We start from the raw sequence: 24718 nt of genomic DNA, 5'->3' as shown, positions 1-24718 counted from the left end.
ATTCAGCTGTGACTGACAATATGATTGGATTTAGAATGTATAATATTGAAAATCAACTTTGTCATTTTCTAAAATGTTTTTAACAAAAATTATTTCATTTATCTTCCACATCTACTCATATGCTATAGGCATTATTATCTCTACTTTATGGATAAAGTGAGAATCAGAGTTTTAAAGTGATTTGCATATTGTCACATGGCAAATGCATTGGAGAGCTGCTACCCAAATCCAAAGTCTTCTGATTTCTCACCGTGAATTTCTTCCATAATACATCAGGCGACCGTTTGACTAAATTCTTGTAAATGTATTTTAATTCTTCCGATAACACTGACATGTGACATGTCCATTTCGTCCTCCAACATGATGATTTTAATAATTTGTTCCAACAATGTTTCTCTAACAGTTAGTGATGTTTCTGGAGAATACTTCGACTTTGTCACATATAAATCTAACTAAAAAGAATCTTTCTAGTTGTTTGGTGACTTATTCAGTCATATGAAATATTTTTGCTAGTTCTTTACCGACATGGTATTTTTTTATATGTGAAAACTGAAAGATCGTCATTTGGTTACTATTTTCTCTATGTTACTGCCAGAGACTTAGATAAAAATGGGCTTCATTTTTTATAGAAATAGCTTTTGCAAGATTTTGCTATTCAACACCACGTTGACTAATACACAAGATTTAATCAAAAGAGAATAAATATCATAGTATACACATCCATTCAATTCACTAAGAAAATTTATTGATGAACAGATAACACAGACTTCTTCATAAAATGGATCTTAGTTATTAAAACTGTGCTCTAAATTTCCCCTATCTTCTCTCATTAATTCATTATGAATCTATTACTTTTCACTAAAAAAATTCTTAAAACTATTTTTTCAAGTTTGAATACATATATTTAATTTGAAGCAAGAATACTTTCTTTTATTTGCCTTTAAATCACCATCTTCGAGGTTCAACAGTGGCTTACTTTCTGAGACTTGGTACAGAATTTTCTCATGGTTTTACGATCCTACATCAGATCTCCAGTGAATATTGTTACTGCAGACCAATATACTGTTCCTTTTAAAAGCCAATCTGTGCTTTATTTTTAGACTGTGTTCCCTACTTTTCCCAGATCTCTTCTCCTAGAATTCCCATCTCCCCTTACTTCTATTTGCCCCATGTAGATGAAACAGAGTCACAACAAACTTCCTGAACATAATTTTGATGTTGTTGTTCACATGACAACAGTGTTCATAGACACTTCAAAAATAGATAATTAAGTCTTCGAGGATTTGTTTTGTTTTGTGCTTTGTTTTCATTCATTCGTTTGTTTGGGTAAGGAAGAAAAGCTTATTCAAATCAGCAAGAGCAACCAGGGAAATCTGACAGAAGGAAGCAGAAGTGTTTGATGAAACGTGAACGCAGAAGGGACAGCAAGCCCACCCATGACGGACTGCCCCACAGCAAAGGCACCAGCAGAGGTCCCCACGTTCATAGCTTGCTGTTTCCCGTCCATAAAACGCCCACACATCCGGGCCCCACATCACTTCCAAGCTGCACTTGTATTTCCTTCTCAAATTACCAAGAGAGAATATATGATTGGCCCAAATCAGAGAAGATCTTTATGACTGGTGGTCGTGGCCAAGTGTCTTGATTTATGATATTAACTGACACTGAGGCTAAGCTCCCCTCACAACATTCTCTAGAAGGTTTAAATGTATGTCAACATTTCTTTTAATTTGTCTATTTTTAATATCTTTCAGATAACATGTACAGGTACTCTGAAGACTACATTCCCAGGTATGTAGAAAATAAGTTATGTATTATAACTCCCAAGTAATAAAGGGGCATAACAAATGCTATATTTCTTATAGGTTTGGCTCAGGGATGTCACATTTGGGTAAAAATAAAACGAAAAGTCATTTTTAGTTACTTTTACTCCTCCGTGAAGATCAAAAGCTATAATATTATCTTCCCTCGTTACTTACTCATCCTGAGTCAATAAGAGAGCTGGTTAAGGGACAAAATGAGACACTAACCAGGTATCTACAGAATTCTTGTCAATTTCAGATGGATATACCCTAGATTATGGTTCAGATCAGATTGTAAGAATGCAGTCTAATTATATATGGAATTGTGGGGCCCTTAAGAAACCAAGGTGGAAAAGAAATCTGGCAATACCTAATAAAATTTAAGATATATAGACATACTTAGATAAGGATGCTTTGTGGTGTGCTGCTTTTAAGAGCAATGTCAATCAATGGGGAAATGTGATAAATCAACCCTAAAATAATATATGGTTACAGATATAATGTGTTCTCGTTGATACCTATTGACCTAATTGCAGAGAAATTTGTATGATTTTTTTTTAACAAAGGAGTTTTATAGCATATATCATAGCAAAGAATTTTCATTTTCTTGTGTGGTATATTCTGAGCCAAATGTGTTATTAGATTGGAGATTTCTCCTTTAGGATAAAAAAATCTAAATATAGAGCATTTCCTAGAGGACTCTTCAAGACCTTTCTGAAATGGTAGACTGAAAGGCAGAAAGGTCTTTCACAAACACAGAGCTTTCTCACTGGGTAGGATAAGATTATAAGCTTTCTGTTAGCTTCTAAAAGGTCTTTTTAAAATTTTTCTCCATGTAGAAATAACTCTGACAAATTCAGGATGTAGGCTGCAGGCAGATTCATACAAAGAAGAAAATCTTTATTTTTATGATTTACCATTGGATTCTATAACAGGAGATAAATTTCAATGCATTATCTCATATCAAGAGAGATTTGCTGATTTGGTTACAACACACAACGTGACAAATAAAATCCTATATGGATCTTCCATGTGCAAGTTAATCTCTTGGACAATTGATTTGATACTTGTCATTTGAAAGGCAATTAAGATGCCATGTGATAGAAAGTCCAGTGATTTGATCATTGTGCTAAAGACTGGGTTGGTACTCTTAGATTGGGATGTTAAGAGTCAGAAGGGAAAACTGATAAAATACCCATCTTATAGTAAGCAGGCTCTTACCTATAGGGCCAGTGTGAAAAAGAGGTTGGTTCTTTTATAACATTCATTCATTCATTCAATAAATATTCATTCAACAAATAGGAGTTGTGCTAGACAAGAGATGCAAAGATGGAAAAATGCAGATTGTCCCTCGTGGATCTAGTAATCTGTTATCTATTGAAATAAATCTCAAGTCAGGCATAATTTGACTATACAAGGCAGATTTTATCTATACCAAGTGGCTGGCATGTTAATTATGTATGTACTTCACAGTTTGTCTATTTCTGATTATGTAGCTTGGGAGCCCAAATCACCTTTGTAGGAAGGGCATGGAGCTCCAGGAAAAAAAACAAGCCAGGGTGAAACTATTTCCAACCATTAAAACTTCAACATTTAAACAGCTATAAAGTGGAAATAAAGGCTATCTTTCTTAGGTAGAAATAAAATTAGGGATGCCCCTCAGTTCTTAGATGGTTTGAGGTTAGGGCTCCCCATTGAACACTCACTCTGCCCCTACTCAACATCGGTTTAGGTGGGAAGCCATGCTTCTCTGATCTGATCTTCCTGCTTCCCCAAATCCCTGCTTTCCTGCACTGTAGGTCCAAAATGTGATCACTTTAAGGACAATGTAGCACCACTGTGTAACAGAAAGTCTGGTACATACTTCCTGGTATTTACCCCGGGCTACTTTACTTTTCCTTTAAAACATAATTCTAGGGGCATCCGGGTGGCTCAGTTGGTTAAGCATCTGTCTTCTGCTCAGGTCCGGGATCGAACCCCATGGTAGGCTCTCTGCTCAGCGGCGAGTCTGCTATTCCCTCTCTCTCTGCCCCTGCTTGTGCTCTCTCTCTGTGTCAAATAAATAAAATCTTTTAAAAAAATTCTTTACAACATAATTCTACACAATTCTGGTTTTTTGATCTGTGATAGGGGGATAATACGGTGGGCATATCATGGATTTGAGATCTAGACAAGTCTGGGTCTTAACCAAACTCTTATAATCGCTAGGCTTGTAGTCTCAGCAAAATGGGCACTGGTGACTTCAGCTGCATCAGCTGGACAATACAGAGTGTAATGGGGCACTTCCTACGAAGCATAGTGGGTTAAAAATAAGATACTGCTTTATAAGGTGAAAATTAAGGTCTAAGAAAATTCCTGCGCATTTGCCATGTATTTATCCTCTCATTTGGGAAATCAGTTCAGGTGTACAACTACTTTAAAAGACAAAACAAAACAAAACAAAAAACCAACTACTTTAAATGTATCGTGACTCCTCAGATTCAGAGTCTCTCTCAAAAACCTTAGGACAGATTCTCAGCAGCTTTCGCGTGCTCTGCTCTTGATGGCACTGAAAGGTGCTTTTATGACAGAACATGTCTCATCCCAGCCATTGTCCTACCTTAAGATGATTTTTGGATTTCTGGAGCCCTGCAAGCTCCTTTCACTTCCCTCTTTACTAAATACACTAACCTAGTGCCCTGGACCAGACTTTTGGTCTCAGCTATCCTCCTCGCCTGAGAAAATTTATGACAAGAGAACTTTTTAAGATTTGATTGATTGATTGATTGATTGATTGATTGAATTTGAGAGAGAATGAGCACAAGCAGGAGGAAGGGCAGAGGGAGAGGAAGAAACAGACTCCCCCCTGAGCAGGGAGCCCACGCGGGGCTCCATCCTAGAACTGTGGGATGATGACCTGAGCTGAAGGCAGACGCTTAACCGACTGAGCCACTCAGGCATCCCCAACAAGAGAACTTCTGGGTAGCCTTCCTAGACCTCTGAGCCTTCCAAGTGGATGTGCGGATGAAGTCCTCACTGTGATCACTGCCATGCTTGTAACCAAAATAGCTCCAAGTTTTCCAGGCTTCTGTTTATTTGTTTTAATGTACAAATAAGCCAAGTTCCGCCCCTGTGTGACTGCAAAAAAGTCCAGTCCCTTCTTAAGCATTTCTTCTTAAGAATCCTTGAGAAGTATGGATAGGTTCCAAAAACCTTATTCTCAATTGTCTTTGTGTCACCCCCAGCTCTGTGTCTCTGCTTTCAGTGTCTTTGCCTGTAATTTTAGAATTCTTCATGCTGGCAGATCTTTCCAGTCTCCTTTCCCCAAAACTTTGGCAAAAGACCCTTCTTTGTAAGTATTCCAAAGCACTGGCAATATAAGTGCCTTGTGTTTAATGGACTTTACAAAGAAATGGATATACTAGAAGAAAACTGGAACACTGATCAAGAGAATAAAATTTAGTATGAAGCAGTATTCGGTATCATTGCTCTGAGATCCCCCTCCCAGGGAACACCAGTGGATTCACTTCTTAATCTCCAACCACACAAAGCCAGTGCTGAGGTCCCCAAGACCAGGGGTCTATATTTGGTCCTCACACCCCAAGTTCAAGATACCCACACCCATGGCATTGTCCCTACCAAAGAAAGCAAAAATTCAGTGAGCATGTACTCAGAAACACGTCCCTCCAGCAACCTTCCATTTTCTCTCCTGCATCATTGCTTTTTCTGCTCCTTTTGCATTATTCTCATCAATATATAATAAAATTGTTTCAGAAAGAAAGAAAGAAAAAGTCTTCTTGATACTAGATCGCCTACAGCTACCTCTACTTTGCTCTGTATCCTTTGTAGCAAAACATGAACATTCCATCTACATTCTGTCCATATTTGCTTGCTTCTCCTCTTCTCTTTTTCTTCTTGAACCTACTCTATTCAATTTTCTGCCTTCAATAATCTGCCAGTTCAGCTCTTGTCAAGGTCACCGATGAAATCCACATGTCCAAATCCTAGTGTCTTTGTACGCAGTCCATCTATAGCATGTGACACATTGACACTCTCTCCTTCTTGAAACACTTATTTCTCCAGGCTCTGGGTCCTCTCCTCTATCATTTCCCTCCTCACCATTGACTCCTTGTCCTTTGCTGACTCCTGAACCTTTGACATCAGAGTGCTCAGGGCTCATCTAATGAACCTCTTCTCTAACTATACTCATTCCAGAAAGTAGTTTTATCTTTTCTTATGGCTTTAAATAACATTTATACACCAGTGGAGCCCAAGCATATATATATCTGCCAATTTAAAGAAAAACCTATTAAGCAAATCAAGGTAACACCAAAACCAATTTCTAACAGACCCCTAAGCTTGCTTTTTCCTCAATCTGACAACTTTCCAGCCCCTTAAAATAGTTTTATTCAGTTTTACAGAAATATCTTTAATTTTTCCTTGGATATTAGAACACTACATTTATATTACAGAATTTCAGAGTTAAAAAGAACAATAGTGATTAAATAGTTCAATAAACTTGTTTTATAAATAAGGAAATTGAAACTCAGAGAATTGATGTCCAAAGTCACTCAGATAGAAGTAATGTTTTTTAAAAATTGAATTTACTTATTTAATCTACTTAGATAATGAAGTCTTTAAGCATTTTTCTAAAAGGACTTCACAATAAAATAACGATGAAATTAAAACTTCTAAAGAAAAGGGGGAGTAAACAGAAGTAGGAATGAACCATGAGAGACCGTGGACTCTGGGAAACAAACTGAGGGCTTCAGAGGGGAGGGGGGTGGGGGGAGGGGCTAGCCCGATGATGGATATTAAGGAGGGCACGTATTGCATGGTGCACTGGGTGTTATACTCAAACAATGAATCATGGAACACTACATCAAAAACTAATGATGTACTGCATGGTGACCAACATGAGATAATAAAAATTTTAAATTAAAAAAATGCAAAAAAAAAAAAAAAAGAAATGGAGACAAATAGGGACTGAGGAAAATATATGTGAAAGTAGAAAATAGTAAAAGATACAATTAATATTATTTCAAATTTTGGAGTGTTGGTAAATGTGCTTATTGGTCAGAGGGTCATTTCAGGCATGTTCGGAGCAATGCACTCGTCCCTGGGATATGGGCTTATTTATTAATCTATTTTTAATAGTAGTTGATCTTCCATATAAAACACTACCAAACATTTATGCTTAAAGTTTATTAGGTATTTGTAATACGCTGAAGCTATTTGGCATTGTTAAGTAAAAATATATGTTTTAATTTGTTGGTTAGGCAATTATTCCTTTATAATAGTTTACTTGGGATGATTAATCATTTGAAACCTGCCTGTAGACACAGGGCACTGGATTATAAATCACATCTTATTTTCATTCATAGGGAATGAAATGATATTCATTTTTTGGACATGATTTATCATTTGCAGGTTGTATCTGTTATCTATGCGAGCTAGGAAAATGGATGGATTGTCTTATTAAAAATTCTTCACCTTTTGCTATTATATTCTTTGCATAGCCAGAGAAAAACCATGAACAGGGACAATTCCATATCCCAGTATTAAGCTGCACTGAATTTCTGATGGAAGGAAAGGTTACAGATGAGTTACTTTGTTATCAGATAAGAGAAATACATGCCAGCATCTGGACTTTTCAAGCCATTTCATACAAGTATCATTTGATCTGTTTTTTTTAAGGACACCTACTTACTATTTACATATGCTGTGTCTTCTTTCAAAAGCATAGGGGTACTATAGGTGTTATGCCTTGAGATAAGCGTTCATTTTTCTTCTCATGCAATTCCCTCCAGCTCTTGATGATCTGTAATCTCAAAGTTAAAGCAGTTGCTACTATTTTATGAAATGCCACTCTCACTGCCTGATATGTTCCTCCGTTCCCAGCCTGCCATTGTGAAAGCTGGTCCCCAGGGCCATTGTCGTGGTCTGGTGAAAATGATAGGATGTCTACTCTAACCCTAAAAGGATCTCTCAGATGAAGCCGTAAGGAAATTGAATCAAACATCAAGAGCAGATATTCAGGGCTTTTGCACCAGACTTGCATTACGATCCTAGCACTGCAAGTTTCTACCTTTGTCTTTGCACAGTGTAACTCTAGGGGTTGCAGAGTCCGCATATGCACGGCGGGGATTTAAATATATATCTATCTCGGAGTTGTTCTGAGGGCTAAGTGAGCACTGGCATAAAGGAAAGCTTTCAGAATTGGTACTTACTGCGGGCATTACACATAAGGCTAGGGAAAATATGTTAATCTCTCTGACTCTCAGACTTCCCATCTATAAAGTGGGAAATACTATTTTTGCAAAATTTCCCTAGGACGTTGGTATACTGTATATAAAACATTTAGCACAGCATCTGGATATAACAGGTGAACAATCATTTTACATCTGGACATCTGCCAAGCTGATTCTACAGTATCTCTTTGGCCTTGTATTTTTTAAGCATCATTGTTGATTCGTATTTACCTAGTAAACATCGTTTTAGAGGATTATTCAGAGTGATACTGTGGGCACGTAAACTGGCAGTACAATGTACAGTTAAGAGTACAGATAACCTCGGTTCTAGTCCCAGCTCTGCCACTTACTAGTCTTCTGACCTTCAAATTATATGACCTCTCTGTGCCTCAAATTTCTTATCTATAAAATGGGGGTGTGATAGTGCCTGTCTGGTCTGGATTGTTGTTAGAATAGAATAAATGAATATAGAAAATGCAGTTCAAGTAGCATCTGACAAACGGAAGTGTTAAATCAGTATTTGCTATTGTTATTTCCTGAAAGATCCAAAAAACACCTGTTCCGATGTATACACACACACACGCCCGTGGGCATTCATGCACTTCCGCATCCATTCACTTGTACATAAACATACCTACCTTGGTTGGCTGAGGATAAACAAGAACTCGCAATCATATATTGAATTTAGCCGAGAAAGTAGCTAAGAACTATGTATGAAGTAGATTCTAATAAGATAAATTATTTTTCACTATTATAGGGACGATGAGTATTATACTGAAGACGCACCAATTTATGGTAACTTAGATGACATAGTCCCAGGTAAGTTTTATTTTTCCAGAAATTATATTTATCTATAAATTAATACCCTCCCCTTAATTCCACAGCATTTGAGGTGGCTTATTTTTGGTTGCAATCACATTTAAATATCCTGAAGGTAACCATAGATTCAATAACGTTTAGCATATTATTTAGTATATATTTCCAAAGCTGCATATTATAAATTGTATTGCAACATCCTGTTTTTCTATATTCTCTTCATTTTACTGCAGTAGAAATGTGAATACAGGGGACTCTATTACCATGAATTTTGGCACACACGATTCTATGAAATAAAGCTATTTCTAGAACAGAAAATGGCTCAGGGAAACAGAGCTTTGCTCTCGGTCTACAAAAGCAAATCTACAGTGAATAATCTGGAACAAGGAGCATGTTCTCTGGTTTCCCTTGCTTTAACTGCTCATGTTAAGCAGAGAATCTAGGGCTACAATGATGGCAAGTGGGGAGACAGAAGAGCTAAATCACCACTGACTAGGTTATACATTGTTTGTTCTTAGGTAACAAGTACTTCTCAATTCCTAGCATCCCTTATTGCTTGAAACATCCCAACCACCCCTAAACAAAATGCCACTAAACTCCTTAAAGCAGATAATCATGATATGATCCCAGAGCTCTGATGAGAGAAGCCATGAGGCTAAATGCTAGCATTTAACCCCATCCTTGCACCCGCAAGCACTTCACTTCACTCATGATTTGGGGGTTAACAAAGATTTTCAGAAATGGACTAAACTATCTGAATCTCTGATTATCCAATCTAAGCCATCTAAATCTCTGTATATGAAATTCTCCTAAGTTAGGAATGTGAGAATATTAAAGGATTCAAAATTTTATTTAATTTTTTAAAAATGTATTTAATCTTTGTCTTTTCCTTCCTTTTAAAGTATCTTCTAATCTCTATACTCTGAGAAATCAGAAATATTTTTTAGGACTATCCTGTTAAAAATAATTTGCCCTCCTGTTTCACTTTGCAGAATCATCGTGCCCATCTGTAATATTTGAGATTTCAATTCTTCTGTACCTGGTGGTGCAAAGCCCACCATACCTGCAATTGCCATATCTAAGGGAGCATAGGTGCCACCCCACACATTCTGATTTAGTGATGTTGAGGAATAAGGTTTAGGAATTTGCTAGTTGACAAATTTCCAGCTAAGTCCAATGCATGTTTTCCATAGACCATGCTTCGAGAAATATCATTCCTCTGTGTTGCTTTTCAGAAAGGATTGAATGATTGATTATAAGATAACTTGCATTGTAGTAAATATATCTTTTTTTATGGGATCAATTCAGTTCAATCCACATTTCCGCTAGGCGACTGGCCATTTGACAAGTCACTTTCTCTCTTTCTTCTCCCTTTCAAACAGGCATATCTGGGGGAAGAAAGGGATGGATGGTTTAATAAGCATGTCCCCATGGGATGAAATGACTGCAGGTCTGCCGGCTATTGGACACTGCACAAAAACTCCAAATACTTAGGAGCACCATTACAGAGCTCCAGACCCCCCAAAACAGCCTGGCTGTGCTGTCACTAATTCATGGGACAAAAAACATAATCTAAACATTCCTTTTCAAAAATAAGACATAGGTGTTTAAATGCCTCTGAGTAAAACTTCTTACTCACGGGAAAAATGACGAAATTGCAATCATGAGCGCAGGTGCCCTGTGCTGTGCCGCCGTGCACCAGTTGCAATCACCCAAATGGAAGCGAACACATGGGATCTCTTAAGTTGAGCCCATCATGTCCTGCAATGGCATAAATTAATATGATCTAGTCTTTATCCCAAGTGAGCTTCTTTTGTCTTATTACTAACTCTGTGGGGTTAAAGACTTCTTCACATTCTGATCTGCAGAAAATGGTTTATGCTTCCTTACTTTTTTGCATCTCCACAAAAAAAGACAAGCTGAATGATTCTTGGAGGTTTCACATGTACAGCTAAGTGTGGTTTGGGTCATGTATTTGTATTTGTGCCAGCATTTTTCATTTTTCCATTGTAAATCATGATCTTTTCAACTCCCAAGAACCAGTGGATGAAAATTGCTATGAACAAATGAAAGCTCGACCAGAGAGATGTACAAATAAACTGCAAGAAGCCACCCCGCCTGCACAGGTGAATTTTGTTGTCCGTATTAAGGGTCGAACTCAGCTTAGATCCGAGCACAGCTGCATGTGTCAAGAATATAAGAGCACCACATTCTGACTCACATGTGAAGCAGTCTGAGATTTTACAGGCCAAATCAGTGTCAAGTTCTGGGACCTGAGCTCTAAGGGAACCTCAAAGGCAAGTAAACAGCACTCAGAACCTCACTCGAAAAGTCAAAATTGTGTACCATTACAGAGTCAATAGGTTGAAGGAAAAAGTGGATTCTCTTCTTAATCAATTAAGCTTGTTCTTTCGGATTGAAAAAAGTTAGGTACATCACAAAGATAAACATAAAAGTTGACACATATATAATCCTTATAAGACAGATGGGGGGAGGGGAGAGAAAAGGAGAGAGAGAGAGAGGAGAGGGAGTGGGGGGGGCGCAGAGAGAGAGAGAGAGAGAGCTTTAGTTAAGAGATAAATTAGCTGGATATAAAAGACCATACTTCTATTTTATAAGGCAAATGAGTGTAAATTTTAACACAAGTTCTATGGCTGTAGGTTGATGTCAAGAGATTTTCACACAGCTTGTGTAGGGTCAGGTAGGACATAATTGCAAGCAGAAACATATGAAAACCCAAGAAGAAATGGATAGCTTTTCCTTTTCCTACCACCATCAGTTCAACCTCCTCAGGCCACTTACAATTCTTAGTCTACATGCTGTTGAAATGTTACACATTTCAGTTTAAAGAGTTCTTCTTCCTTTCCCTCCTAGATCTTGTCCCTTCAATTATGTGTTCTCTTGCTACTCCCTAGAAAGTCAGAGGGCCAGCCAGAATTTCCTATGCAGTCGTTATGTGACGGGCCTTGTCATACGTGCTTTACATGTATTATCATCGTAGAGTTTTATGAGGGAAACAGCATTATTTCTCCCATTTGACAGAGGCTTGAGAAGGATGAAAAACTTGCCCTAAAGCACTCAGGTACTAAGTAGAAAGAGAATCTGAACTTAGTCCTGTCTAACAGAAAATAGTCTCCTTCCTAAGATGGGTCACATCTTGAAAACTTCCCATTCAGATAGAATTTTTCTCTTTTCCTCTCTATGAATCCACCAAGAAATCAGAATTCTTGAAGTTTTAAAAAAACCAAGATGTGGTAAGGTTTAAGCAGACCATGAAGTCACTTTCTGATGCACACATCTGTCATCTGATGTTTGATTAATGGTAAAAAATTTTTTTAGATAAAAGGTATGAAAACCTGCATGTTCTAATATGACCTGCTAAATCCATGATAATAAAGAAAAAACCCTTAGAGAAGGCTAAAATATAACCACACCATCTGAAATGTAGATTCACAACACCTTAATTGTAAAAGAGCTGAAAATTCGTAACAAAAGTTGCTATTTAGGACATAGGAATTGTGGTGCATCTGGTTTTTACTCGAATGGAAATTGTGCAGAGCTTAAAATGTCTTTAAAAGCCTGCTATCTTATAAACTATTTATTTAAAGATACTCCTAAGGAGATCAGCCTTTATGCTATTATACCTTTCTCACATATTTGATTTCACAAATTAAATGTAATTTCTTTATATTTGCCCAATTCCACTTTATTAGAACGATCGTGAGCATCAAAATCGCTACCCAGTTTGCTACTACAAACTACTACAACACTTACTTTGGTCAATTACAAAGGCAGTCTACAATATTATGCAGAAAGCTTTATGGATAAAGTATCTGCTGGAAAAGAAAAATCTCCTTGCCCTTTAAAAATGATGTGCATGGTTCAGAAGTTGTGATTTCAATATCTACATCTACCATTAACTAGGAAGAGTTCATCGGGAAACCTAATAATAAAATGAGTCCACAGAGTTCCTATATCATAAAACAAAGAGAGGGACACAAGTGTGAGCTTGTTCCTCTCCTCTTTGTGTCCCCGTCCCCCACCGACCTTGCCTTTCCCTCCTATGTCAGAAGTACCCACTCTCCCTTCCTAAGCCGATACCAATTCATGCTCCTGATCATTTGCTCTATTGCTTTCAAGATCTTGCATCTTCAAGTATTTAATTAGTCTCCATTTTCCATTTTTTCTTTCAAGAATCATTACTATTTACCTACCAATATGCACGAATCACCCCAATATTTAAAAACAAAAACAAACAAGACAACAGAATTAGCCTTCTACCTGTGTGTCTCTCTAATTCTTAAACTGATTCTTACTTTCCTCTACTGTTTCCATAGATACACATTCTTTTACTTCTGGCCATATTTTTTCCACCCATACACTCAACTGAAACCATTCTCTGGAAGTCTCAAGTGACTCTTAATGTGCAATCTGTGATCCTTTCTCAGGACTCACATTCTTGGAATTCTGCAGCGCTTGATAAAGTTGACCAACTGTTGACCAAACATACATTATTTAAAATGCTTTCAGTTGTAAGTACAGAAATAGAGATCTCCAAGCCTGGCCTGAAATGAGCTCAAAGGGAACCTGGGGCCAGGCAGGCAAGAAGGAAATAATGGGGGGAGATGGAAAACTGTAATTCTGGCCAGATGCCAGTCACGGAAATGGATACTGTCATCTTTGTACTTCTGAATCTTTACATTTTATACTTTTGAATCTCAAAAAGGTAGGAAAAGTGGGGACCTTTGTGGGGACCTCAAATGACCAGTTATTAAACATATGCAAAGTAGATTTTGAGATTCATTAAATTCCTTCCTATCATGCTCGTTCCCAATTTAACAAATTGGAGCATTGTCACTTGGTCAAGGCAACACAGGGCAAGAGCTACCTAAGGTGAAGGCAGGGGAGAGGCACATGAGAGTCCATCTAAAATGTTCACGTACGGGGCACCTGGGTGGCTCAGTCGGTTGAGTGTCTACCTTCAGCTCAGGTCATGATCCCAGGGCCCTGGGATCAAGTCCCATGTTGGGCTCCTTGCAGGGAGCCTGCCTGTGCATGCACACACACACTCTCTCTCTCTAATAAATAAATAAATAAATAAATAAATAAATAAATAAATAAATAAAATCTTCAAAAAAATAAAATGTTCATGTATATTTTGTGTATAAGAAAGAAATAAAAATACATACACAGAAGTTTCATCTAAGCATTTTTCTACTCAAAAGTCTTGAGTTGACTATTGTTTTTGTTGTCATCCTACCTGACCAATTTGGCAAAACAAGGTAGCCAAGGCCCAGAAAACAAGCTGCTTGTTTTTCATGGATCTTAGAAATTTCCAGAAGTCGTCAAAGTTAAAGAATGAGATAACAACGAAAAATTAACATGCCTTTCTTTTTAGGCAACCGAGGAACCACAGATGTTCTACGCCTCACTGGATCACAGCTGTGAGGGGAAGCACAGAAAGCCCAAGAAAGAGAATACTTATTTGTTAGACAAGGATGAAGATGGGCAGTTACGTGCAGTGGATGCCAGCCTTTCTCAGAGCACTTCGGTAGACAATTTCCCACTTGAGAGCCAGGAAACAGAGGAAAACGTTCATGATGATCCCATCAGACTGTTTGGATTGATTCGTGCAAAGAAAGAATCTATAAACTAGCTGGACTATGACCTAGCTCAATAACCCAGCTCTTACTGGAGATGTTAAAGAAAACAAAATCCCTATAGGACGCAACATGATTTGGGAGAGTGACAATCTAAACCATTTGTTAGTGGGATGGTGGCTTACCACTTATCAGAGTCTATGTTCTTGTACACCAAATGTAATGCCATGAACATTAGCTATTTGAATTTGCTTAACAAATGCCTGGTAGCGGAATGTAAAGTAAAATCAAGTTGAAAGAAAAATAAAAGCCACCTTTTAAAAAATATTTTTCCTTTTTCACCCCTTAATTGAAAGAAATTTCTGATTGAAAGACATGGGACATTAAATATATTCCTACGAGAAGTGGAAGAGTCTTCTTAAGAAGTATTGTTTCCAAATGGAAGTATCCTTATTGCTTTTTAAAATTATAAAGTTAAGGGGCGCCTGGGTGGCACAGCGGTTAAGCGCCTGCCTTCGGCTCAGGGCGTGATCCCGGCGTTATGGGATCGAGCCCCACGTCAGGCTCCTCCGCTATGAGCCTGCTTCTTCCTCTCCCACTCCCCCTGCTTGTGTTCCCTCTCTCGCTGGCTGTCTCTATCTCTGTCAAATAAATAAATAAAATCTTTAAAAAAAATAAAATAAAATAAAATAAAATTATAAAGTTAATTCATGCTCCTTGTAACAGTAAACACATATAGAAAAGAATTTGGATATTCCACTAGCCAGAGATAATCACGATGAACAACTTTCCATATGTACATACATCAGTTGTCTCTCTTTCTTTCTTACCAAAAAAAGGGAGTGATTATCTTACACATATTATTTTAACGTTTTCCACTTAATATATTGGGGGTTTATTTTCCTTGTTTTTTTAACTAAATGCAGTTACATATTATCATTTTAATGCCTGTATAGCATCTCATTGATGACAACATTAGAATTTATTCAAGTAATTTGAAAGTACATTTAGCTCATTTCCAAGTTCTGTTTCTCACCTTTACAAATACTATTGCAATAAGAATGTGTCTCCACACGTGTTTAAGGTCTTACCTGACTTCTCGAGGCTAAATGCTTAGGAAAAGAATTGCTGCTTTAAAAAGTGTCCACAGTGAGTCTCCATAGAATATATGTCTAAAAGGTCAAGAGTTTGGTCAAGGTATGTGCCCAATTTAAATTCCTAAACTGCCCTCCAAATAGTTATTTTAAAAAAATCTTTCTATTATCTTTCTCCATTTGGAATAGGAGTTTAATTGGGTCTCAAGTCATCACTGATCAAGGAAAGTGTATATGTGAGCTGTCAGTCCTGCCCTCTAACCGGAGCTTAGTGGATTTTATTCATTCTTTCTTCAGTTCTTTGTTGAGCTCCTAGGGCAGTGTAGGCCCTAAGTCGTGTACAGTGAGGGCAGCAGATGTAAAACAGGGTAGGCCCTGCCTCCAGGGAACTATAAATGTGTAGAAAAGATGAGTATCAGGTTAATAAAGTATCCGTACTAATAAAAAAAATACAATGAAGAATACTAGAGAATGAGAAATAATAATGGAGAGAAGGGCATCCCTGAAGAGAAGATTCTAATTCTGAGAACTGAACAAGGAGGAGCACCTATGTACAAAGAGAGGAATCTACATCATTGAATTATAGTATTTACTTAGCTCCTGAAGATATTTGAATTTTTTGCCTCTGGTTTATATCATTTGAATTCCACTCAATATTTTGAGTTTTATGTATCAAATGTACTTGATGACTTCTAATTTGGAAGGTTTTTAATGACAAATTTATATTCCTTAATAAATAAAACTCTTCAAGTTACCTATGTCCTGTTGAGTGAACGTGGTAGTTTGTGTCTTTTGAGAAATGTGTCCCTCTCATTAAGTTGTTAAATATATTGGCATGAAGTTGTTCAAAATATTCCCATATTGCCCTTTAAATATCTGTAGAATCTAGTGATTTAACTTCTCTCTGATACTGGGAATTTTCTTCTCCCCCCCCCCATCTGTCTAATTAGAGATTTATCAACTTTTTTATTTCCTCAAAGAACCAGTTACCATTCACATTTTTCTATTGTTTTTATATTTTCTGTTTCATCGATTTGCCATCTGATCTATATTTTTTTCCTGTTTATTGTGTTTTCATCTGTTCTTTTTTTAGCTTCTGAAGGTGGAAACTGAGGTCAGTAATGAGACTTTTCTTCTTGTCTAAAATAGGCATTTGGTTTCATAAATCTACCAGAAATTTTGATATTGTGTTATTTTTATTTCAAATATTTCTAATTTCCCTTTGATTCCTTCTTTGGCCTATTGGTTATTCAGAAGTGTGTTATTTGGCTTCCAACTATTCGAAGAGTTTCCAGATCTCTTTTTGTTATTGATTTCTAATTTAACTCCATTGTGGTAAGAAAACATATGGCTTGAATCCTTTTAAATTTATTGAGCCTTCCTTTAATGCCCAGAATATAGTCTATCTTGGTGAATGATGATGTGTACTTGAAAAGAATACATAGTCTATTTTTGTTAGATAGAATATTCTCTAAATACCAATTAGGTTATCTTGGTTGATAGAGCTTTTCAAGTCTCCTATATCCTCTCTATTTAAAATGTATTTTTAGGGGCGCCTGGGTGGCACAGCGGTTAAGCGTCTGCCTTCGGCTCAGGGCGTGATCCCGGTGTTATGGGATCGAGCCCCACATCAGGCTCCTCTGCTATGAGCCTGCTTCTTCCTCTCCCACTCCCCTTGCTTGTGTTCCCTCTCTCGCTGGCTATCTCTATCTCTGTCAAATAAATAAATAAAATCTTTAAAAAAAATAAAAAAAATAAAAAAATAAAATGTATTTTTATAGGCAGCATATAGTTTATTTTCCTTTTTAATCCAATCTGATAATCTCTGCCATTTAATTGGGGTGTTTAGACCATTCTCATTTAATGCAGTTATTGATATGGTTGGGTTCAAAGCAATACTCTTGATCTCTGTTTTCTATTTGTCTCCTCTATTCTTCATTCATCTTTTTCCTCTTTTTAAGACATCTTCTATATTACAATTGACACTTGAACAATACAAGGGTTAGAGGCACAATCCCCCACACAGTCAAAAACCCACATAAAACTTTTGACTCCCCCAAAACTTAACCACTAATAGCCTCCTGTTGACTGGAAAGCCTTACCAAATAAACATAAACAGTCAATTAACACATATTTTGTACGTTGTATTATATACTGTATTCTTACAATAAAATAAACAAAAGAAAATATTAAGAAAAATCACGAGGAAGAGAAAATACATTTACAATACTGTATTTATATAAAAAAAATCTGCATATAATCAATCCCATGCAGTTCAAAACCATGTTGTTCAAGGGCCAATTGTACATTGGTATTTTTTAATGACTCTATTTTATCTTTATTGATGGATTATTAGTTAGAAGTCTGTTGTGTCATTTTAGTGATTGCTTAGGGTTTATAATAAACATCTTTTTTAAAAAAATTTTATTTTTATTTATGGAGAGAGAGATAGTAAGAGAGAGCAGGGAGGAGAGGGAGAAGCAGGCTCCCCACTGAGGAGGGAGCCCCATGCAGAGCTCCATCCCAGGACTCTGAGATCATGACCTGAACCAAAGGCAGACACTTAACTGACTTACCCACCCAGGCGCCCCTACAATAAACATCTTTAACTTATCACGGTCTACATTCAAATGATATACTACTACTTTGGTATAGTATAAGAAGCTTAAAACAGTGTACTTCTATTTCTTCTGACTTTTGTGCTCTGGGTTCTATTTTACACGTTGTTATTACTTTCCCTTAGTAAGGAATTATCCTTGTTATTTCCTTTAATAAGGCCAATTCTCTTTTTAAAAAGATTTAAATAATAATAAGTGTTGTCATGTTTATCCCTGTACTTAACATTTCCAGAACTCTTCAATCCTTTGTGTAGATCCAGGCTTCTACCTAGTAGCATTATTCCTCAGCTTAAAGGACTTTCTTAAACATTTTTTTAGAACAGGTCTGCTGGTGATGAATTCCTCCAGCTCTTATGTATTTGAAAAAGTCTCTACTTGCCTTCATTTTTGAAAGCTATTTTCTCTGGGTAAAAAAATTTATGGTTGAGTTGACTATATATTTCTTCCAGTAATTTAAAGATCCTGCTTTACTGCTTTCTCAGTTACATTTTTTTGAAGAAAAAAATCTAGTGTCATATTTGTCTTTGTCCTTCTGTTATTTCTTATTTTCTCCGATTATTTTAGGATTTTCCTTCTCACTAGTTTTAAACAATATGCCTTAGAGTAGTTTTGTTTGATTTTTATGTGTCTTGTGTTAGGAAACTGTTGAGCATCTTGAATCTGTGTATTTATAGTTTTCATCACATACGGAGAAAAAAGTGACCAATATTTCTTTAAATACTTTTCCTGTCCCCCCTACCCATTTTCAAGTTATTTTATCACTTGCAAATTCTCCCACATTTCACTGATATGTTTATTGCAGTCTTTTCTCTGTGTTTCATTTTGGATAGTTTCTTTTGCTGTGTCTTCAAGGTCACTAACCTTTGCTTCTAAAATGTTCATCTGCCAATCCAAGATAGATACTTTTTAATCTCAGTTTGTTTTTATCTCTATACATTCAACTTGAGTAATTTTTTTTCAGTTTTCACATCTCTATCATACATGTCTAACCTTCCTTCTCACTTCTTGAACATATTGCATGTAGCTGTAACAACTGTTACAATGTTTTTATCTACTAATTCTATCATCTCTGTCATTCTGAGTTTCAACTGACTGATTTTCCTCAGTATGGGTTATATTTGCCCACATTTTAGAATTCCTAGTATTTTTTTTAAGACAGGGTACTTTATTATGTAACTTAAAAGTCTGTGTAAAAGCTACAAATAATGCACCAATTAATATTATACATCTATAGTATGTACAATACAGAATATATATATGATAAATAGTAAGGTAAAAATTCCTAGGCCTGCAGGGGTGCCTGGGTGGCTCAGTTGGTTAAGCAACTGCCTTCAGCTCAGATCATGATCCCGGAGTCCCAGGATCAAGTCTCACATCAGGATCCCTGCTCAGTAGGGAGTCTGCTTCTCCCTGCTTCTCCCTCTGACCCTCTCTCCTCTCATGCTCTCACTCTCTCTCTCTCAAATAAAGAAATAAAATCTTTAAAAAAAAATGCCAGGCCTACAGACAAATTTAATAAAAAGTTATAATTGGACATTTTAATATACTGTTTGAAAAACTCGATGGGTCAAGTAAGCAAATAATAATCTCATAATACAGAGGATTAAGTAATACAATCAACGTGGTCAGTTTAATAGGTATGTTTAGAATTTTTAACATCAGAAATAAGGAACATACATCCTTTTCATATGTCTCTGGAAAGTTTACCAATTTAGTCATGTATTAGCCACAGTGGAAACTCATAAATTATAAAAAGCAGAGATTTCGCAAACAACATATGCTCATCATAGGCCAATGAAACTAGAAATCAGTAAGATTGACCCCAAAATTCCCTCAACTATCTGAAAATTATGAACCTTTTTTTTTTAAGATTTTATTTATTTATGTGACAGAGAGAGCAAGCACAAGCAGGGGGAGAGGCAGAGGGAGCGGGAGAAGCATGCTCCCCAGTGAGCAGGGAGTCCAATGCGGGCCCTGATCCCAGGACCCTGGGATCATGATCTGAGCTGAAGGCAGACACTTAACCGACTGAGCCACCCAGGCGTCCCTATGAAACATTTTTCTAACATAACTTCTAGATCAATGAGAAAATTGCAATTACAGTAACAGATTTTCTAGAAAACAATGAAGTAATGAATACATCCAAAAACCAATGCAGTATAGTGAAGATGTACTCAAAGGAAACATTTTGACCTCAAATTCTTTTTTGTTAAATATTATTTATTATTTAAATTCAATTACTTAACATATAGTGTATAATTAGTTTCAGAGGTAGAGTTCAGTGATTCATCAGTCTTATATAACACCCAGTGCTCATTACATCTATTTTTTAAAGATTTGTTTACTTATTTGAGAGAGAGAAAGAGTGTGTGTGTGTGTGTGTGTGTGTGTGTGTGTGTGTGTGTGTGTGCACGCGTGAGTGAGGGGACTGGCGAAGGGACAGGGAGAGAGAATTTCAAGTGGACTCTGTGATGAGCATGGAGCCTGACTCAGGACTTGATCTCAAGACCATGAGATCATGACGAGCTGAAATCAGAAGTTGGACGCTTAACTGAGCCCCCTGTAGAGTCTTGCTTTTAAACTCTGTCAGACAGGTCCACAGGAGGGTCTTGCCTCAGCAGTAGGCTTAATTTAACTTAGTTTTAAAACTGCTCTGGCCCTCATGAATTATGAGGTGTTCCACTCTGGCTGTGGAAAACAGGTACTCTGCCCAGTCTTCTGTGAGTCATGGGCACTGTTTTCTCTCATCTTTTTTAGGTGGGTCTTTTCCCCAAGCTTTTGGTAGCTTTCTTACATGCGTGCACTGATCAGTATTCAGCTAACTACTCGAGGGGGACTCTTTGCACCTCTTCGGAATTCTATGTACAGTTCTCTTCCCTCCAGTACTCCACCTTCTTGGCTTCTCTTGACATGAAGCTTCATTTTCTCAGTTCTGGCGATCAGTGGACAATACCCACAACCCCTCTACCCGCTCTAGAGCCTGAAAACTTTCTCTAGACAATGAGATATGGCAACAGTAGAGTTCACCTCATTTCCCATCTTTCAGAGATCATTGTCCTTCTTTGCCTGACGTTCAATGTCTTGTGTGCCATTGTCTCATATATTTCGCCTGGATTGTAGTTGTTTGAGGTGGGAGGGTGTATGCATCCAAGTGAGAGGGTAAATCCAACATGTAATTTCATGTTGACCAGGAGAAAAACTCCAAGTACCTCACAGCACTTGAGTGTAATTCTACAATATATTTTTAGTGTAATTTGGTGTAATTCTATAACTGAACTTGTGGTCTTTTAAATGTTAATTAGTACGCTATGAATTACTGATCATTATGCAATTATTAAGGGAATATATATACTTTACCTGTGGCAGTTCTCAAGGCTTATGTCCCAGAGGAGTCTCATTACAAGCTTTCACATTTCAACTAAGAAAAAAATGTACAGACAGGAATAAAGAGAAAATCTGTGACTAGAAAACAGATGAATTCCAAACTCTCGAGATTTTCACTGAGAATGCTAAAGCTCCAAAAAATTCAATTCAAATCTCAAGAATAAGAGGAATAACTCATTTCCCTTTGGTATTCAAGGGCTTATTTCTGGCAAAGTAAAAGTAGGGTGATTAGTTTTGAAATATGCTTTAAATCTCTCTCTGAGGTTTTGCCTTCACTTGATTAACAGAACAGACAATTTATATTAAGACACTAAAAACAGGAAACACCAAAACTTAGAGAAGGGAACAAGAAAGAATACATATCGAGTAGAGGTGCTCTCTTAATGCTGCTTGTCATTCCTTTAACCTGTTCTGTGGGAAAACACCCTACCCACTCGCAGTTCCACCACCGAAGAAGTCATGGCTGCCCGGACCAGAGGTGGATACCTGAGTCAAGACAGTTAACTCATCTTCTGAACCAGTGTGTATACAGGAGATTGAACAGTGATTACTGAAGGCAGAGCCGTAAGGACGCCATACGGGAGAAATGGGGCCTTGGGAAGCAAGGCACAATTACAAAAGACAGAAACTAAGAATAAACACAAGATGATAGTTACTAGAAAGTAGGGTTCAAGACTCCATGACTAATCAGTCTAATCAGATAACCACAACAACAACAACTACAACTAATATTAAAAACTTGCTAAGTGCAAGACACTTGGCTAAGTGCTTACTAGCATAATTTAGTCACATAAAACCCTAAAAGATGGATGCTATTAAATTCTAATGTTACAGATGAGAAAACCAAGACCGATGAAGACTAACTTGCCTAATGTTGCACAAACAGATTGGAGGTTCAAGATTTGAACACACAGGCTAAGTCCGGAGCTGGCTCTGCAGAGTAGTGATCTCTTAGTGATCTCTCCAGTTGGTTCCAAGCACTTCGAGCCCTGTTTTTGGATTGCCTTATGGCCCACCTATTTGGTCATAATTAATCTCGCTCTACTTCAAATAGACTGGGTTTCTATTATTTAAAGTCAAAACTATTATTAAAACAGATTTTTAAAAACATTTCTTTAAAATGTTGAAAAATAATGACCACTTATGGTAGCTATCACACACTAAGAGCCCTTCCACTTTAGGACAAATCCAAATATAAGTCCACTTAAATAACAGTCTGGCACTCTCAATAAACACTAAGTCATCTACCACAAAACGTTCATATCGAAGTGTTTCTACAGACAAATATTTTATCAACGATCTTGCTTTTAAATACCTTGAAAGATGGAAGTCATCATTTTTGGTGATTTCGGATACAAAATTCATGCTCATGCCCCATAAAAGACAAAACTTAAAACTAATCTACAAAAAAAAAAACATTCCAATATTAAAGCTAAAACCTTATTTTGTGCTCAATTTTGTCTATTTTATCTGCAGGGGATTAAAGTTATCTCATCTAAAATTAGATAAATCTTTGTTATTTAAACTAAAATGAAAAATGAATGAGCATTTCAAATAGTAGTGTCGTTGGCCACCTCTGATGCAAAGAACAACTCTCTTCGTCACAAAACTGGAAAGTTAGTAGAGCTTTTATTTTGTTCTGTTTTCACCCCAATTGATCAAAGCAGTAATTAGTGGATTAATTTTTTTTTAGATTTTATTTATTTATTAGACAGAGATAGAGACAGCCAGCAAGAGAGGGAACACAAGCAGGGGGAGTGGGAGAGGAAGAAGCAGGCTCACAGCGGAGGAGCCCGATGTGGAGCTCGATCCCATAACGCCGGGATCACGCCCTGAGCCGAAGGCAGATGCTCAACTGCTGTGCCACCCAGGCACCCCTGGTGGATTAATTTTTAAAATTAACACTGAATAATTAAAAGTACCATAAACATTTTTTTAAAAGATTTTATTTATTTATTTACTTATTCGACAGAGATAGAGACAGCCAGCGAGAGAGGGAACACAAGCAGGGGGAGTGGGAGAGGAAGAAGCAGGCTCATAGCGGAGGAGCCTGATGTGGGGCTCGATCCCATAACGCCGGGATCACGTCCTGAGCCGAAGGCAGACGCCCAACCGCTGAGCCACCCAGGCACCCCTGGTGGATTAATTTTTAAAATTAACTGCTGAATAATTAAAAGTACCATAAACATTTTAACCTCAAATGTATAAGCTTTTCTTTATTAACCTTTTGACATAGGGCCAAGGCTTTTTCTTGAGAACATCTATGATGGGATTTCCATGCCATATTTTTTTATATAAATCTCACTGACTGTAAAACACTGTCTATAGCCCCAGTTTTAGTTTCTTTAAAGTGAAATAAAAGTTTAAAACATTTGTGATGAGGGGTGCCTGGGTAGTGCTCGTTAAAGCATCTGCCTTCGGCTCAGGGCGTGATCCCAGCGTTCCGGGTTCGAGTCCCCCATCAGGCTCCTCTGCTGGGAGCCTGCTTCTTCCTCTCCCACTCCCCCTGCTTGTGTTCCCTCTCTCGCTGGCTGTCTCTATCTCTGTCAAATAAATAAATAAACTCTTTAAAAAAAAAAACATTTGTGATGAAATCTAAGTGCAGAATCTCTCCAGATTTTTGGCCTTTTTTCTAAGACTTTTGTAAGTATTGCTATACCATTTAAATTGGCAGCAATTTTTAAGCAAGTCCTGTTTATTGCTTCTTTGTAAGGCACCAAACTGATTATCAAAGAAAATGCCCCATCCACACCCATATTTCATTGGGAAACATAACCACTAATTATCTTATATAACTACAATAACAAGTATAACTAGGACAATCAACTTCAGGAAGGAACGCCACTGACTCCTGGAAAGCATACGACGCTGCGGGTGGAGGGAATTCAGCAGGTTATAAGAGAATATATACTGGCCTGAGTGTTTTTCATGCTGTGGCCAAAAGGCAGTCTGTTGAGGGAAGGAGGAGGGAGTAGCTCACATACGTGGAGGTCACTTAACAAATGTTCTACTTCACAAATACAACTCAACTTTACGGAATGAATTTTTAGAACACTGGCAGGGGTCCCCACATCCACAAAATCTTTATCACACAAGTCATAGTAGTACAAGAAACTCTACCAATAAAATTAATTATTGAATTAAACATTACTGTGTTTTGTAATTTTTCTTCAA

The 24718-nt window shown here is 37.2% G+C and overlaps 1 protein-coding gene across 1 annotated transcript in view; it reads left to right on the top strand.

The window, feature by feature from the left end:
* The window catches only part of TRAT1 (T cell receptor associated transmembrane adaptor 1), a 33145-nt gene extending 16849 nt beyond the window's left edge, over positions 1–16296 (top strand). The window contains exons 3-6 of the mRNA XM_045785240.2: positions 1755–1791; positions 8790–8851; positions 10886–10974; positions 14247–16296. Coding sequence (XP_045641196.1) covers positions 1755–1791; positions 8790–8851; positions 10886–10974; positions 14247–14504 — 446 coding nt within the window. The 3' untranslated portion in view covers positions 14505–16296. The remainder of the gene's footprint in view (positions 1–1754; positions 1792–8789; positions 8852–10885; positions 10975–14246) is intronic.
* The last annotated feature ends 8422 nt before the right edge of the window (positions 16297–24718 follow it).

This window comes from Ursus americanus, chromosome 4, assembly GCF_024610735.1.
Source record: "Ursus americanus isolate L20-20 chromosome 4, mUrsAme1.1.p, whole genome shotgun sequence".
In the NCBI taxonomy this organism is placed as follows: Eukaryota; Metazoa; Chordata; class Mammalia; order Carnivora; family Ursidae; genus Ursus; species Ursus americanus.
The sequence above is the reverse complement of the archived record's forward strand: the minus strand, read 5'-3'. Positions and strand labels throughout refer to the sequence as shown.